Source organism: the organism of the source record quoted next, unplaced genomic scaffold (assembly GCF_019419815.1).
Source record: "Pyrus x bretschneideri cultivar Hongxiangsu unplaced genomic scaffold, Pyrus_bretschneideri_v1 Contig265, whole genome shotgun sequence".
Lineage (NCBI taxonomy): Eukaryota > Viridiplantae > Streptophyta > Magnoliopsida > Rosales > Rosaceae > Pyrus > Pyrus x bretschneideri.
This window is the reverse complement of record NW_025999574.1, coordinates 588,552-606,472: the sequence shown is the minus strand read 5'-3', so window position 1 is coordinate 606,472 and position 17,921 is coordinate 588,552. Positions and strand designations below refer to the sequence as shown.

The 17,921-nt window shown below is 36.5% G+C and overlaps 2 protein-coding genes and 1 long non-coding RNA gene across 3 annotated transcripts; 1 reads left to right on the top strand and 2 right to left on the bottom strand.

Moving 5' to 3' along the window:
- Positions 1-1,175: 1,175 nt before the first annotated feature.
- On the top strand, positions 1,176-7,772 carry LOC103951766. Its single transcript, XR_667820.3, has 4 exons — positions 1,176-1,554; positions 2,840-2,887; positions 3,012-3,078; positions 5,377-7,772. It is a non-coding gene; the product is annotated as an uncharacterized LOC103951766 (long non-coding RNA).
- Positions 7,773-8,563: 791 nt separating this feature from the next.
- On the bottom strand, positions 8,564-9,638 carry LOC103945016 (glucuronoxylan 4-O-methyltransferase 1). Its single transcript, XM_009355523.3, has one exon. The coding sequence runs from the start codon at positions 9,531-9,533 to the stop codon at positions 8,658-8,660; it is 876 nt and encodes a 291-aa protein (XP_009353798.2). The 5' UTR covers positions 9,534-9,638; the 3' UTR covers positions 8,564-8,657.
- A 1,265-nt stretch (positions 9,639-10,903) lies between these two features.
- Positions 10,904-16,613, bottom strand: LOC103945017 (probable serine/threonine-protein kinase At1g09600). Its single transcript, XM_018646907.2, has 9 exons — positions 15,143-16,613; positions 14,208-14,492; positions 13,791-14,108; positions 13,017-13,244; positions 12,782-12,882; positions 12,425-12,503; positions 11,848-12,300; positions 11,332-11,721; positions 10,904-11,169 (listed from the first exon to the last, which is right to left on the bottom strand). The coding sequence occupies exons 1-8, from the start codon at positions 15,563-15,565 to the stop codon at positions 11,515-11,517; spliced, it is 2,094 nt and encodes a 697-aa protein (XP_018502423.2). The 5' UTR covers positions 15,566-16,613; the 3' UTR covers positions 10,904-11,169; positions 11,332-11,514.
- Between the last annotated feature and the right edge of the window lie 1,308 nt (positions 16,614-17,921).

The window sequence follows — 17,921 nt, the reverse complement described above, 5'->3', positions numbered from 1 at the left end:
GGATCATATAAACATTTCAGAGTTCATTAAGATAAAACAAAAATACAGAAAGTTTACTGGGCAAATTCAGAAAGTGCATGGAAATAGTGCTATACTAACGTAGCTTTTTATGTCAAGCAATACGGAAAATTGATAGAAAATACAGAGTTCATAGAACAAAAGATCAGGTAAACTGCATCAAGCAAACTGGAAACCTTATAAAAGTTCATGTTCTTTGCACAAGATGTGTCCTGGTTCCCAGCAAAGCTGAAAAGAACCAGATCAAAGAAACATAGGAAACAATTGTACCATTTGCTGGTGACATAGTCGTACACCATGAAAATTGGAAATAGATTGTCCCACTGTACACGACAAAATGATAAATCCCAACATCATCTAAAGCTTTTGGAAGCAAGGCAAGGCAAGCAAGGGTCCAACCTTGGCCCTGAAAGTACAGGGATTTGAAATAAGAACCATGAAACCGAACTCTGTATGCATTCACATGGTAACAAGTAAACCAAGCACAATTCAATGAGTAAAAAGATAATATGGCATTACAACATACTTCATATTCCATGTGATATGCAGAACAAAATAACCAATCTGCCACATACATAATGATACCATTTCATTCAACCAATAATTAATGATAGAACCAAAAGATGGTGCATGATGCATTAGCTAGCAATACATGCAAGTGGGGGGGGGGGGGGGGGGGGGGTGGTAAGAATATGGTGATCCTTGTTCCCGGATTAAAAACTTGGTTTTTCATTTTACCTCGCAAAAAATCTAGAGTTCAGACACAGAAGTCCTTATGATAAAACAAAAACCATAAGGAGACTAAGTGTTCATCCATGTCATCACCATAGAACTAAACAGACGTAATTGAGTCCCAAGAGACAAGATCCTGGATATGTACATATCCTCTCTGGTTTAATACTCAATAAATACTTCTTAATACGATAAAGTACATAGCTTCCCAAGTACAAATTTTATACTTACATCACTGGACATTGAAAACTTTGGAGGGAAAAAAAAAAAAAGACATTACTTTAGTCTAAAGTAGGAGGGGAAATCGCACTATTCATATGAACAGTGTTTTGGACCACATTTCAGTTTATTTACAAGACTGCCACTTAAATGCTTTTAAACAACTTGCTCTTTAGCCCCGATTTCCACCCTCTGCATTTCAACCTTTGACTTGAGGAGAGAGAGCGGATGGAGACAGAACGGCTGACAAATTGGAGAGAGAAGACGATGCCTCTGATTTTTCACTGGGACACAGCTGGGTGTGGCTGTGCCGAAAGGGGAGGAAGGGGACAGAGCGAGTGGAGAGGATGGAAACAGAGAGGCTGACAGATTGGAGAGAGATGGGAGCTACGGGTTTAGTGCCAGGATCTATGGGATTTTCTGCGATTTTAGAGAGAGGAATTATCAGAGAGAGATACAGAACGGAAAGCATGCGTGTATGCATTGTTTAGGGTTAAGAGGTCACGCACAGAGTCGGTGAGGAGGGGACGGGTGAGGGGGGAATGGCAGGGTGTGGGTTTTCAGCTTTCTCCCTTGATTCAAAAGGTAATGCATTGTATTTCCTTAATTGTTTAGTGTCTAATTTGCCATTTGCTTTGTTAGAATTGCCATTCATATTTGGTTCTTTCATTCAAATTGCAAGGCATGTTAATAATTTGTTCAGTTGGGTGCTAGGATTAAGTCTCAATTTTTTGTAAATTAGGGCCTTGCACTGATTTAATTTATTTGTTTCTTGATAAATTTTTGTATGATTCATCATTTTTCTGTTTAGCAATTGTTACAGATTTTGTGTTCTTTCATTAAAATTATCAATAGATCGTTGTAGATTTTTAGGTCATCTTAGGGTTAACTCTATTTCAACTTATTGTTTTAAATTGTTGTTCACTGTTTGCTTTGCCATTGCATTTATTAAAATTGTCATAGATATTTTTTCCTATCATTAATGCTCTCATAGATATTTTATATTGTTTAGTTAACTATCAGGGTTTCCTCTTAGTCATTTGTAGGTTGTTTAGTTCACCTCTAGGTTAGCTGCATGTCCAAACTTATCCTAAAATTTAATCCATTGTCCTAATAACCATACTGTACACTAATTTCTGGTGCTCCATTGCATATAGGTAGTTGTTACCTGTTAAATATATCAATATTTGCATAAGAAGAACCAACATTTGACAAGTATAAGCGGCTGGATCAACAGAGAGGGAAAACACTTGAATTTACAGCAAAATGAAAGGTTGACGCCAAAACAAAAAGAATTTAAGTAAAAAAGCACCTTAATTTACAAAGTTTATTGTTTGAATTTTGCTGTTTACTGTTTGATTTACCATTCCCTTTATTAAAATTGGCATGGCTAATTTTTCCTTCATTAAAGCTGTCTTAGATATTTTAAAATTGTTTACTTACCTATTAGACTTTCCTCTTAGTCTTTGCAAATAAGGGGACTACATAGTGTTGAAAATTCTGATATTTCTGTTTTTCATAATTTTATTTTCCTTTGCTTATGAGTAAACAAAATTAAGACTCCTTTTTAAGTTTATTGCATTTAAATTAGGGTGTGTAGGCTGTTTAGCTCACTGTTTAGTTCACTGTTTAGCTGATATTTCTGTCTTTATAAACAAAGGGGTTGCACTGTTTTCATTTTTTTGTGTTTCTTCATACTTTCCTACTGTTTGCTTCTTAACAAATCATCTTCAGGTTCATTTTCCACTTCACATCTTTCGAATCCATATGTTGCTAGGTTGTTTTTTCATTTCTTGGTTTCTGATATATTTTTGAAATTAACTTTTGATTTCATTCTTGATATGCATGTAAATCCAACACAACCATACAGATCAAACCATCCATTCACACAGCAGCCACAAGACAGACCGTTAGTGAGGTATCTATCTATCCATTTTAAATTTTGTTTATACAAAGTAATTTCTGATGCAAATCTCTTTACTGTGTTTCAATACAAACTCTTTTTCCTTCCAATTTCTTTACTATGCGATGTATCCTTGCAGCTCAAGTATACGCACTTTTTTCAGAAACAGAGTCTCATCCACCGGAATCTGGATTTCCTAGCAGCATGTATATCCTAACCCTTTCACAATCATCTGTTTCAGTCATTAGAATTTTTTTCCTTCTAATTTTTTGTTGATACAACAATGATTGATTATGAATACTTGACTTCATCTTTAGGAATGGGTTTAACAACCAAACTTAACTTTTTCTACTTAAAGCATTGAATTTTTGCTTTTGGTTTTTTTGTTGCTTTGATTGTGGTTATCAAAATTTGTTGTATGTCTATGTACAAATGTATGTGCAAGTATATGTATCAATATATACCTAAGTATATATCTAAATATATATATATAGGCATCTGTATAGCTACATGTATATGTGTGCATATATAAATGTGTATGTACATATGTATGTACGCACCTCTGTTTGTATGTACATGTATATGTATGTATGTATGCATCTATGTGTGTATGTACATGCCTATATAGGTATGCATGCATGCGTGCATGTGTATATATGCATCTGTTTGTGTACGTGCATGCATATCTATAAACATGACTAATGTTAAATAACAGCCACCAAAAGTTTTGTTTCGCAAAGTGAGTTTTATGGTTTTCCACTATGTTTTTGTGAGTTTTATGGTTGTCCACCATGTTTTTGAAATTACCTATTTTCTGTTATGTTTTGCATAATTTTATGCCTGCAAGTGGTTTGGTTTAGGGTTCTAACAGAGAGAGGTTTGGCGTATCGCAAGAGGATTTGACAGATTAGATTTGGGGTTTGATTTGTGTGATTTGCAACGAGAGAGAGTAGGATTTTACGGATTTGGTTTAGGGGTCAGACACGGAGAGGTGGGGCATGTCCCAGAGAGGGGATTTCAGGGATTACGTTTGGGTGAGATTTCAGGGATTATATTTGGGGTTTTATTTGTGCGAGAGAGAGAGAGAGAGAGAGAGAGAGAGAGAGAGAGAGAGAGAGAGAGATGGGACATGGGTAAGTGAGAAAGAATGTATAAGTCATTTTTAGGGCCCATTTCGAGGGATTTGTTTGCCTGCCCTTGCTGTATCGTTTTGATTCTAAAGGTAAAAGGGTGATCTTAAAGTCATTTGTTTTGAGATGTTGAATCCCATTTTGGGAATTCAAGCCTTACGTAAATAGTTTGAATGATCTCGGGCATCTCCACCCATCACCAATTGGTTTCGGATTGGATGCTCAAATTGTAATGGAATAAAAGGTATTGTTCTTTTTTTTATTATCTTTCATTGTTTGAGTGAGGAATGTAAAGTTTATACAAATTGCTTCCTGATGGTGTTTATGACTGGTTTCTGTCAATTGGTGTATCTTTTGACATTTGTGCTAAATGCTTCGTGAAAATTGATGTATGTTGTCTAAATAGTTGTGTTTCGGTTGCCTTTTTTGAGCTTCTTCCTTACTGTATGATATCTGTTTTTCTAACCTTTTTCGTAGGATATTAGCTCCATGATCTGCTGGTTGCCTGTGAAGTTTTGGTGTTTAATTTCACTCCCCAATTTCTAATTTTGTGGAATATGATTTTACCCAAGTTAATATTTTTACGAAAACCACACAAATTACATTAGTTAAGAAATTGTCTCGATGGGAAAGTGTAATTTGGGATTCTGCAAGTTTGTAACTTTTGATGTTGTTCTGATGCTTTCTGTTTCTTAAGCATAATGATGTTACCTAAACATGTAGATTTTGCATTGCTTTTGTATCATGCAATATTAACATTCTATGTAGCCTCTTAGATAATATTACAATGAATTTACATAAACTTTTAGTTAGTTTTTATAAGACAATTTCAATTTCTTCACTTTGTTTGAAAATTGGTGTGTTTACCTTCTGATTACTTAATCGATTTAGCTTGCAGTTTAACTATTGCAGTTTTTATGGATTATGGTTTTATATGGATTCCATTTCTGAAATGAGCATGTGTATCTCATTGTATCTAGAAGTTAACATTTGTGCTTTGGAGTTGCATAATTGTCCTTGATGTGTTTTTTTGTTTGGAAAATTTTAGATGAGAAATACTGGATAATTTAATTATAGCCATAACTTGCAATTCTAAATAAAAGGCAGTTAAAAAAAAAACAACGTGGATAAACATGCTGTGAAAGGACTGATTCCAAAACACATTTTAACAGCTTTATCCGGCTGATAATTTAGAATATTATCAAGTATAAATGATTGGTCGTCAGTTAAACCTTTATGACATTTACCCTTTGTTTGTTGCAATTTCACAAATTTAATCCATTCGACCATCACAGTTTTTTTTTACTTTTACAGTTTTCCCATGGTTTCCAGAATGCATTTCGATCTTAATATTATCTGCTCTATTGCTTGCAGTTATCAGTTTTTTGCTATAGTGCGGAAGATGTCCACTCTAAAAAAAAGTGAACAATGCAATCTCTGTAAGCCGTTCTACATCTTTTCAGCTAGCAACATTTTTGCTTCAACACCTGCATGTTCTTTGCTTTGCACGTTTGTGCTTGGAAACTTAGATGCTAGAATGAGAACAAAACAGTCTATATCTTTTTTTGTCAACTACTCAAACATGTACCTAACCTAGAAGATATACATTTTTTCACCTTCGCTACAAGGGCAACATGTCTGTAAACTATGTGTTACTTTTGTTTATTCTATATATTAGCTAACCAAAACGTTTCGTTTCGTCCTTTTAATTGTACAATGCAGTTCAAGGTGATGCATTCAAGCCCCGCAGCATCGCGCGGGCATTTTTTCTAGTTGGAAACTAAAACAAGCATAACAAAATGTAGCAATATATACTTGTTTCTTACAATGGAGAAAAACCGGTAACGAGATAATTAAGAACAGATGACACGAAACAGTACAGATTTCCCAAGTTTAAATTTTCACTTCTACAAATATTTTCTTAACCCATTTAGAAAAAGAAAAAAAAAACGCATTAACCGTTGGTTGTAAATGGGAAAGTGGACATAATTATAGCCTGTTTGAGTTGGAGCATGCAAAGCTCCATGGGAAATTCTTCTGAAATTAAGTTATTATTCAACATAAAAAGGAAAAGATTTGGAAAACAGCATTGTTGGCGCTACCATCTCATATGATCACTTTATCATGGTTATAATCACCATGTCAAATGATTAAAATTTGAAAAACATCAATGCTTATTCATAATTAGTCATTAAAATATATGTGTCAATCCACAAATTCTATCAAAATTTCTAGAAAAGTCTCACAAACTCCGTTGTAATTCAAATAGAATTTCAGTTCCACATGGATCAAGATCAAAGTTCAATCAATCAGAATTCCTGACAAATCCAAGCTTCGTACGCTTTACGGAACATCTAATCCACTTAAATAGTGGAATATTGGGAGACTCCTTTGGGGTTTAAAAAGGCACACAAAGGAATATAAAACGTAACTTCATGTTTTCATATTCCCTCATTGTAAAATTACTAGTAATACATCACCACACAGACATCAGGAAAGAGATGCAAGATATAATGTTACAGACTAACATGACTGCTGAGATGGCGCGACACACCAGTGATGTTCAATTGACATGTTCTTTTCCCACTGTTGACCCTATTGGTGTGTTACGTACTGCAGTTCAGTTCGATTCAACTTAACATACTTATTTTACAAACGAGATAACCACAAATCCTAATTCAATTGCAACAATCATATTTCACAACAGTTCACATGTGTCTAATTGAGTGTTAAATATCACAAAATTGTCAAATAAGTAACCTTGCACGACCGTATATACCTCCTTGTTGTGAAGCTCTTTCCTTTCACTTCTCTCTACCACTATCATCACCACAACCCCACCCCCAATCCTCCACCACCCCATCACCATGTCGCCACCACAATCACCATCCCTACTACTATTGCAGCCACTTAAGACAATACATAGAATATCACTATCTTGCCAACAATTACCACGTGACACTTGTACCAGCATTGTTGTCGCCACCACCTCATACGACCACTTTATCATGGTAATAATCACCATGTCAAATGATTAAAATTTGAAAAATAGCAATGCTTATTCATAATTAGTCATTAATATATATATACACACACATGCTTATATATGCTTAATATGTGGATGCATATTAATATGTTAAGTCTCTGACGAGATTAGTGACGATATTGATAATATCTTTATATCATTCATGATCTATTTTTACCACATGGTCATCAGGTGATGAGTCGTATAGTTATCTTCGGCCGTAGATTTGTTTGCAGGTTAAATTTGTCCTAGTGGACGCTAGGGTTGATGATTATTAGCGTTATTGAGATTAACTAGTTGATGCTAGTATATTTCCTACTTGCTATACTTATGTTAGTAGATGCTAGCATGACTGATTGACTGAATGTATGATTTATGGATTTGACTTGATGGTTTTTCGTTGATATTGATGAATGAGACTTTACTATTATGGTAGTATTATATTATATAGTTTTTCACTATATATGTTTTCCAAACAGGGGTTATTATGTTTAAATGAAGATTTTATAATTATGATAAAACTGGTCCACACACGTTTTGTTTTATCGACCCCTTCAGGGTGTAACGAGACTAAGGAGAACATCAGTGGGCTTGGCAGTGAGGCTTTCATCCCTTGGGTTGATGGCTCCTTGACTACAGTTTTTTCTATGTTGTAATAATTATTGCATGATCGCACTTTTGATTATGCATAGCACTGCACTTTGTTATATTACTATTTACTGCTGTATGAAACTTCTAGTTGTTATGGTGTGATGTGATTAATAACGGGGTCAAACCCGAGATAATACGTGTCCCCAAGTAAGAATGATGATAAGTGCTTATGTAGCAGCTTTGGATTTATTATTTCAATGAATATTTTTTGATTCAAATTCTTACACATCATAAATATCTTACTATGGCTTCGTTATTAAGTTGGTTTGTGATGTCATCTACAGATGGGGTCTTACAGTCAATTTAATGTTGATCATCACATCTCGTTCTCTTAACTTGTGTGCCATCATTATCTCCAATTTAAGTAGATTATTGTTATACTTGGTCAAATAAAACTGAGATGAAGAAACAAAATTTCCCTGTTGTTTTTTGAAAAAGGATTTTTATAGATATACGAGAAGATGAAGTAGTGTCCTCTTCGTCAATCGTACAATGGAATACTCTTGGAGAAGCACTTATCAAAACTATCCGGGTGGGACTTTGTTGATCATTGTAGGATTTATCTATTAGAAAAATAAAATGTTAATCCATCTAAATGAGGGTGTTTGATTGATATAATTTATCTTTATTATTATTGGGATAGTTAGAAGAAAATTAAGAGATATTCATACTGGAATATAATTAGGATTTTTATGGGCTAATTTGTCGTTCTCCACTCTTCCGAACCACTATATAAGGAAGTCTTGAGTGAAAGATAAACACAACAAGAAAAGCAAAGGTTTTCATAGTTTATATTCATTCTAGGGCCCGACGACCTTCAAAGTTCTAGACGTACTCTTAATCACTTAAGGATGGATGGCCATAGAGTAAAAAAAGAAACAGAAAGAAACGCTTAAATGGATGGAATCAAATTGAGACAATCAAAATCAATATGAAACATGAATTAATTTGCAAAAAAATATAAAAACACATGAATTATTTACTCAGGGCAAAAGGGCCTGTTGGAACTATCCTTGTGACTAGGAATATTGAAGTGCCTCAACCTCCCTTCTTGTTTTTTCATGTACCCTTCACAAAGAAAAGCCTTGGAGAACTTATCTTCCACATCCCTATTCACATCATGCACAAACACATCAGTCTCTCCCCCCTCTTTGTTCCTGGCCATCATCCCAGCCGTATAAATGGCACTCATCCTCCCTGGTGCTTCATCATGATACCCTGTGGGTGCATCCACCATGATCAAATCCCATTTTATCTCATACACTTCACTGGGCAACCCCTTGAGTGCCAGCTGGCACACGCTATACCTAGGATCACCAACTGCAGTGCACTCAGGCCCCTTCCCAACATCCATGAGACTGTTAGCCTCGTTCACTTTGCTGTCGTATGTGACATGGTACGATTCCAAAGTGGGGAAGCGGCGCCGGATTTGCTCTATCCATGACTCGTCTTCTTCGAGGAAAATGGTGCGTCCGCCGTGGTTGAGGGAAGTCCACATGAGGCTGTCGTGGCCTAGGCCGAAGACGAGGAAGTTGCAGGGCGATTTCTTGTCCAAGACCTTGGATGTGACTGAGATTTCTTTTAGGGTTTGTTGTGGGGTGATGGTGGAGGTTGTGTAGTGGATTAGGGCTTTGGCTAGGGAGGTTGGAATCTTGTTGCAAGTCATTGTGGACTCACAACTAGTTGATTTTTCGTGATCATCTACGGCTTCTTTCCCCGAAATGGGGGATTTTTCATTGGAGGAAGCTGGTGATGAATCAGAACTTGACCTGAAGACAAAGATGACAACCAAAGCAAGGAAAATTCCAAGGAGGAGAAGCTTAACATTGAAAGTTGGATAGGTTTTGGTTCTCATGGTTTGGCTGGTTTTATCTGGTTTTTTGTGTCTTTGATCAGTATGTGTGGAGAGAAATAGGTTAAGATGAGAGGTTGGAACCCTAAACCATGCATATATATGTGTGTGCGTATATACATATACATATATATATATATGTATATATATGCAAGTATGTATATGTAACGGTTTTGATTAATTTGGTAAAGTGAGTTGGAGGAAGAAAGAGACTGGGTTGATGAGGAGGCGTTGCGTTGTAGTACTTGTAATGGATGCTTAAACACGAAGGGAAGGAAGTTGGTTCGGATGCTTAATTGATCAAGACATAAGAGCTGCTAGGATTCTTTGTGAAGCAAAGGGAACAAGTTAAGGTTGGTAGATCTATGAGTTCCATTTGGTTGCAGGTCTCGATTGTTTGGCCATTTTTAAATCTGAGATTTGTTTAGTGGCTGCTTAATTTCCTGAGTTAGGAGGTGTTGATGATAGGGTACTAGGTTTATTTATGGAGTTGTTACACTCCAAAAACGTATCATAATTATCATACATAGTAAAGCTCGTTTTTGCTTATCCTTCTTACTCAGGGTGTAGCGTTACCCCGCTATAGATTCGTGCCATGTGTTTACAAACTAACCATGAATAGTTCATACATGTAATTATTTCTTGGGAAAAAGAAAAGTAATTTAATTAATTAATTAATTAACTTACCATCTACTCTTTCTTCAGTTTACACTCATTAATTTAGTTTATTGGAATCTTAAATTGCCAAATGTATACTTTTCTCTTATATGGAAAGTGAAATGAATATAGGGATTCCTAATATTCCAAAAATATTTATAGGAATTTTGGATTTCTGATCCAAATTTTTTTTTTTTTTTTCAAAATGTTCTTAGCTTAAAAAATTTCAATTCTTTATAGTTATTTACAAAAGCAAAATATTATTTTGTAAGGGTAATGTTAGGGAGAACAAATTTTTTAAATCAAATGATGTGGTTGTCGATAATTGGACTGTTAAGTATTGATTAACGTGTTTATTTCTTATTGGTGACACATCATTTGGTTTAGAAATTTTGTCTCCCTTAGCATTATCCATTTTGTAATCAATTTTTGTATTTTTATCATGTTCATTGTTAGTTTAGATATATTTTATTCATAGTCTTCATAGTTAATCACAGAAATGGATTTAAGTTTTAATCAAATTATTATTGAAGGGGACTCCAGGATTTTGATTCAAGCAAGAAAACAAGGGTGATGCTATCTACACTAATTTTTACTTTCCACACACCCTTTGTTAGTTTGTCTTTTCTTCTTTAATAAATTTCCACGATCGGAAATTAAAAGAGTGTGAGAAGTAATGTGAGTTAGGCCAATTAGCGCAATACACCGTCCCTGCCTTGCACCCAAGTTCATATGTTCATCTCCTTAAATTAAAATAGCTTACAATATTACCTTGTAAAAAATTAATCTACGACAAACAAACTGCACACGTCGGAGCTTATCCTTAATTATATGCACTTGTGAATGTGATGACAAAACCTTCTACCTAATCATATAACTTAACCTTTTACTTTACAAGGAATGTAATAGAGCTGATTGAACAGATAGGTTTTCAGCTTGTCTCCAGCATCTCAACACCAAAGCAACGATCTTCTCTCGCCATCTGCCCACGAAACATTTTCCGGTTTGTCAATAACAAATACCATCATTCAGGAGCAGGTTATAAGTCAATGCCCGCAGATTTAAGACACTTCGAATGCAAGATTAATACTCGTTCTGAATCAACTCTAGCATGTGATGATTAGTACTTGAGTTGACGGCGTACCTTCATAAATCGAGTATATATTCGATGTGATATAATCACAAGGAGCTCCATGCGTCCCAGTTTATCTTTCCGTGATGAGATTTATCAAGTTCTCGAAAGGAATATTTCTTCAGTATCAGAATTATGCCGATCTGAGCAGCTCCGGCTTTCAAAATTAAGGCAGTGCAATTCTCTCTTTTGTCATCACCTGCCGTTTCTTACATGCTGAAGTAGAGATTCTGTTTGACCATTGTCACTGTTAGCTTTCTTGGTTTTGGTCTTGTCCAGGCGAGCTTTGCGGACAGCATGTTGTATTTGTTTCTCATGCTCCTTGAGCATCTCCTCAATGTTTCCTCCAGGGGGCATCAATGGTCCAGAGTAGTGAATCCGGTTCTTCTTGTTAGTATAACCCTGATACCAAACGGAAAATGATTTAGTATTATTCATGTTAAATATTAAATTCTACAACGGCAGTGAACAAAGGTGTAGACTTTTAAAATTAAACATGCAATAGATGAAAATGGTAAACTCTTTTACCATTGCAGACTCCTTCCCAGATGGCTGTTCATCCTTCTTATGGGAAGACCTTGGCCTTTCCAGAAAATGGCGGGACCAATCATGTTTCGCAGAGGAATCCCCGTTGTCTAAATAGTTATATCTTCCATTTATCCGCTCCTCTGGCCAATGTGGATTTGCACTTTCTATATTACCATCAAACCGTGAACCATTTCGAACTGAAGCTGAATTAGAAAACCTCGAGGACTGGGCAGCTCCACGATACATGTAAGATTTCTGCCTGCTAAACTCCGCACCATTCTTAGAGTGGCCAGATTGCAAAGATCCAAATGCACTTGGGTGCACTGACTGGCCAGAATGGGAGAAGGCATTTGGTGCTGCTCCTTTGGGAGGCTCAATAGGAAAGCCAGAGCCGCTATCCTCTTCTGGATTGTACTTCTCACTGATGCTTTTGGGGTTAGCCTGTCCTTGTCGCTTCAAGATTAGAAAATACATACAACAAAATGTTTAGAACCTAAATAAATAATTCTTTGCAACAATTTGAGTTTTGTATTTAAAAACATGAAGATATAATTACAAACTTGTAAGGGAATAATACCTGTATTGCATTGGCATCTGATGCTGGCACAGCCTTTGAGTCTTTGGAACTCCCACCTTTCCCAACAGCTGCTTTTCGCCTGGTTCAGACGAGAATAATTTTCAAGCGCAAGTAAAAACAAGACTGATCTTGACTCAAAACACACATACACATCTCTTTCCATTAATTAGGTGGACTCTTGTTTGAATGTGTGGTGCCAGATTAACATCTTGGCAACATAACATGTGAAATATCTAGCAAGAGAACATTATTCTCTCTGTATATACATACTCTTTAACAGTATGAGTACAGAGATTTCGTAACCAACGCTTGCACAAGGACCTGAAAATTAGTTAATACAATTTGGAAATAGCTCACCTTCTAGCTTCCTCGTCTCGGAGCTTGGCATCAAACTCTTTGCTCGGTGGGTACTTGGGCAAACTTGATGGATCACAGGGAAGAGGCAAAGATGTGAAGAACTGGGAAACAAAAATAAATAAAAATAGATCAGAAGTAAGATCTAATTTCCAAAATTGTTTCAAATTGACAAGATCACAAAATAGAACAGAAATAGGCAGCATGGTTTCCAAAATCAAAGAAAACCCATGATTACCTCACTCTGAAGGGCAGAAGAAGCTGTTCCCCGACCTTCAGGTTCTACATCTAGAAGAACCTCTAACAGGGCCAATGCGGATCGAGGGAAGTCCTTGAATGTCTCAGCAACGCATCGCTTGTAGGGATGTGCTGGTTTAAAAATAGTTGCATGTGGCAATTTTGATCTCTTCCAGTATTCTTCAGAAGGTGAGCCACAAAGTTTGAATATCTTATGTAGTTGCTCCACCTTCAAAAAAAAAAAAAAAAATTAACAATGAGATCTCATCACAATCAAATAGCCATTGGTATAGTTGCTAGATTCATGGTAGAGCACAAGGGCTTAACCATACAATATGACATTCATTAGAATCTGGTTACATAATATGTTCGAATCAGCCAAACATCAAGCTCATGCTCTTGAACGACTAGAGTTGCATCTCAGAGTAGTTCAAATTCTTCATGCTTACATTCTAAGTTACAGCGCATATATTTATCAAATGATGGTGGGAAGAAACAAAAAAAGAACAATGCAGCTGTGGCCTATTTTGGACCATTATGGAAAAACCAGTTATCATACACGTAAGCAAGACTTTGTGTTTATACTCCCCTCTCATACCGATAACACATTCACACACAAAGATACTAAATTCAAAGTTTGCTGTTGGGAGTTTAAGATGACTGAATATCTAGTTTTTTTTTTTTCCACATCTAATACATGTGAAGCAAGCGGACATAAATATAAATACGTTTATAGTTTTAGGTGTATATATCATGAAGAAGCTGGGAAAAATACCTCTGTTCTTCCTGGCATGATAGGCTTCCCAGCAAATAATTCTGCAAGAATACAACCAGCACTCCACAAATCCACAGCAACCCCATAGTCCGTAGAGCCAAGCAGAAGTTCAGGTGGTCGGTACCACAAGGTTACTACCCGACTTGTCAGGGGCTGCTTTTGGCGGGGTCGGTAAAAGGTTGCTAGCCCAAAGTCAGCAATCTTGAGGTTGCCATAATGGTCGATCAAAAGATTTGATCCCTTGATGTCACGGTGCAAGATACCATGACTGTAACAATGCTCAAGTCCACGGAGAAGCTGTTGCATGTAACACTTAATCTGCAACCCAGCGCACAAACAACACATGTCAACGGCAAGAAAAGATTAGTCAACCATCCTGCTACTACAATAAAAATAAGATCAGAAGGATGAAAAGACCTGTGCTTCAGTGAATTTGACCCCAGGTCGTGCTGCAATCCCTGCAAGATCATGCTCCATGTACTCAAAGACAAGGTATAAGCTGCCCGAAACCCTTGATGTAATCAGACCTTCAAGCTTCATGATATTGGGGTGATCAAGCCTACGCAAAATAAGAATTTCTCTCGCCATAAAACGCACACTTTCTGGATCCATATTGGCAAATCGCACCTTCTTCAGTGCAACTATTTTGTTTGAATCAAGATCACGGGCTCTGTACACACTGCTGTAAGTTCCTTGTCCAATCTGCATTATACGCAGAACAGAAAAAAATCACTAGAAATAGGACTAAAATAAAATGTCCTTAATGTGGACACCGACAAGAGTGGAGTAGTTTCAAACTTCTTGGTTTCATGTGGTTCTCACAAACAAGGTATCAATGCAACAGTGAGCATAGATGGGATCCATTAGTATTGTAGGCTTTGTAGCTGAAAACTTCAATAAGAAGCAGCTAGTTTTAGTTTTTTTTTTTTTTTTTTTTTTTTTTTGCAGTATGAGTGCATCTAACCTACTTTAAAATCTTAATATGCATGATAAATTTACTATCAGAATGCTATTAAATTTACCATCAGAATGTGCAAGCATATATATCTCCTTACAAATAAAAATCTACTGACACCACCTGACAACAATTGTAAGCAAATCAATCTGACAAATTAAGACTTTTCTAAAGCATGTCACCAAAAAACTAAATGCGCATTATGCTCTTGGTACAAACTTAAAGCAAAACTCCAAAACAAACCCCAAAATTTTAATTTACTCTGAAAAGTAAATGAAAAGAATCAGAGATTCACAATAAACATGTAATATTCACACCTGAAATTTTTAAAATGTAGGAGACGTAATACATTGTTATTAAACGAGAGGATTACAGATATAAAAGCAAACAAACAGACCTTTTCTAATTTCTCAAATGAGTCTGCCTTGAGAGGCACCCATCCACTAATCGCTTCACCTGCCACTGCAGTCAGCCAAGAAGGCCATCCAGCAATAACTTGTGCACCTCTTTCTCCATTTGTTACGCTGGTTATCCTAGTCAGCCCAGACGGTAACTTTCCCCCACTTGCCCCACCCTCCATGAAGGGTTTTGTGGGATTCTCAGCAACCACCATCTTCTTCTCCCCTTCATCCGATGAAATAGGAGTTGACCCTGCATTGTCTTCTGTGCGGGGATTGGTTATCAACCGCGCAGTTGCATCAGCCCCAACTGCAGCTTCTGACCCTTTTGAAGACTTGTTTGATTTTTGTTCTTTGTCTCTACGATGATTCTCAGAAACATACTGATTGGCTGACCTTCCTTTTGAGCAAATGCAGCCCATTATTCTACTTCACAGTCCCTTATTCCAACAAGAATACTGCAAAATTCATCTATTTCCCAGTGCAAAACACCATTTCTCAGGCCGAGATTTTTGCAGCGAAAGCATGTAATCCGATCAGCATTGCATCACCACTTTCAACTGATCAAAAACTTAATTTCTCCAATCAACAACTTCTATATAATGAATGCACCCTTCAGATTAGTTCTTGAATACGAAATGCACAACCAGCAGTTCAACTCAATTTTCTACAAACCAAGGGAAATGGCAGAGAATCCAGATCTCCGAATCGACGGTTCTAAACGAATACCTACCGAGAACAATAAAAGTATAACTCACAAAAGAACACAGATCCCCAAATTCAAGAAAACTCCACCAATGCCAACAACCCAATGAGGGGATTTCTCCACACTACCAGTTGATATTAAGAATCCCCCAATGCCAAATTCACAAATTACAAAAACCCAGATCGAAAACAAGTCGTTCAATCACAATCAAGCCCAAGCAGGAAACTTTTTCTCAAAAAAGGCCAATGCTTTTTATCCAGTGGGAATTAGAGAGAGAGAGAGAGAGAGAGAGAGAGAGAGAGAGAGAAGGAATCAAACCTGCAGAAAGAATGTGAATTGGGGAATCAGGCAATGCAGAACGGAATCAAATGGCGGAAAAGGAACAACAGAGCGAGGGTGACTAAGTAGCGAAAATTTCTGGGGCCAATGTGGTTAATTCCATAAATAGAAAAGGTAGGTAAATTCCAACGAAAGCCATCCAAGACTATAACTTTGAATTGAAAATATTTACCCTTTTGGGGAATTCAAATGTGGGTTATGACAGACGAGCAACGGGGAGATTCTAGAGAGATGGGCGGGGGAGGGGGAGAGATTTTAGGATCTGGAATTACGATGAGCCATCCAACGATATTGAACTCGGAAGAGGCAGAGCTCTCTCAGACACCATTCCACTCTGTTTTCTTCAACAGAACGAAACCGAGTAAGTTTTATTTGCTTTGGTTTCCGTTATTGGTAGTTTTTAGAGAGAGAGAGAGAGAGAGAGAGAGAGAGAGAGAGAGAGAGGGAGAACTTAAAATTTACATTCGAACAAGAGGCTAAGAGGGCGACATACAGCAGGAAGAGAGAGAGAGAGAGAGAGAGAGAGTTGAGGTTCTGCAACGTGGCGATATGTGGGTCCAAGATTATTGGTCCCACAGGAATATGGAATGGGACAGGACTAGTCAAGTTGTCATTTTTGCTTACTACCATTTAATGTGGTGTATATTCATTATCTTATTTATTATTATTAGATAAGTTTGAATTTCGAGATTCTAGTGGACAAGCACAAATTTCAAAATTCAAACTCATCTAATAATAATAAATAAAGTAATAAGTATACACTACACTAAATAATGGTGATAAGAAATGAACACGTCAAGGTCCAGGCCGTCTTTCTTAAAATTTTTATATCATTTTTAAATTCGTTTAATTTTTTTAATAGAGTAATTGGTAACGGTTAGACAAAAGAATATGACATAATGGATCTCGTTCCCATAACTACCTTTTCAAAATTGAAGTCCAAATTTAATTAAATGAAGGGGATGTATGGATAACGGTGCAGACAAAGAGGAATTGTACAAAAATCCGAATAAACATAAAATCGTCAAACCTTCGTCTCAAAAGTTGGAGCCAAGACCTCAAAATTCATGACTATTGTATGGTTCTAGTTGATGGACATTTCAACCAAGTTTTCCTCTCCGAGGCAAAATGTTCTCCACTTAACCCAGTTCACTGATCTGATTTAGCAGTATCACGGCTTTCATTCTTACATTCATGCGTATTCCTTTTAGTTGGCTCATAGTCTTTGTATTCTTTGAGGCAAGCACGACACATTGAAAACCCAAAAGTCCTCGCATTAAGACATAAAAAGTAACTTAACTGAACCAGCGTCTCAATTGTTTGATTTAGAGATCTCGTACAAATTTACAAAATCACCACACATACATTGTCTTTTGACAGCCTCTAACAGTGGCACACATGCAATTAGACCTAGCATTCGTGTCGTGTTTCTCGTATTCTTGTCGTTTTCATGTCATATCCAATAGCTTAACAGGTCGTGTCTAAAGTAAACGGGTAATATGACTTGACCGGAAATCAACCCGTTAATATTATCAGGTAATATGACCCGACCCGTTACCCGTTAAGAAAAATATATTTTAAATCAATAAAAATGAAAATGAAAAACATAATTTGACCCAAAAAAATGTAAAACATAATACTAAATCAGTATATACATACTAAATTTCGGAGTTAACCCCTTCATGAAAGTTGTAACACTTTTCATTACGAGTGATTACATTTTTCACACTTCT

Excerpts from the sequence above, each read along its gene's own strand:
- LOC103945016 (XM_009355523.3), bottom strand. The coding sequence starts at position 9,533 with ATGAGAACCAAAACCTATCCAACTTTCAATGTTAAGCTTCTCCTCCTT.
- LOC103945017 (XM_018646907.2), bottom strand. The coding sequence starts at position 15,565 with ATGGGCTGCATTTGCTCAAAAGGAAGGTCAGCCAATCAGTATGTTTCT. Across the intron at positions 14,109-14,207 it reads TCAAATTCACTGAAGCACAG|ATTAAGTGTTACATGCAACA; the intron begins GTCTTTTCATCC and ends GCTGGGTTGCAG. Across the intron at positions 11,722-11,847 it reads CTGGGAAGGAGTCTGCAATG|GGTTATACTAACAAGAAGAA; the intron begins GTAAAAGAGTTT and ends GTTTGGTATCAG.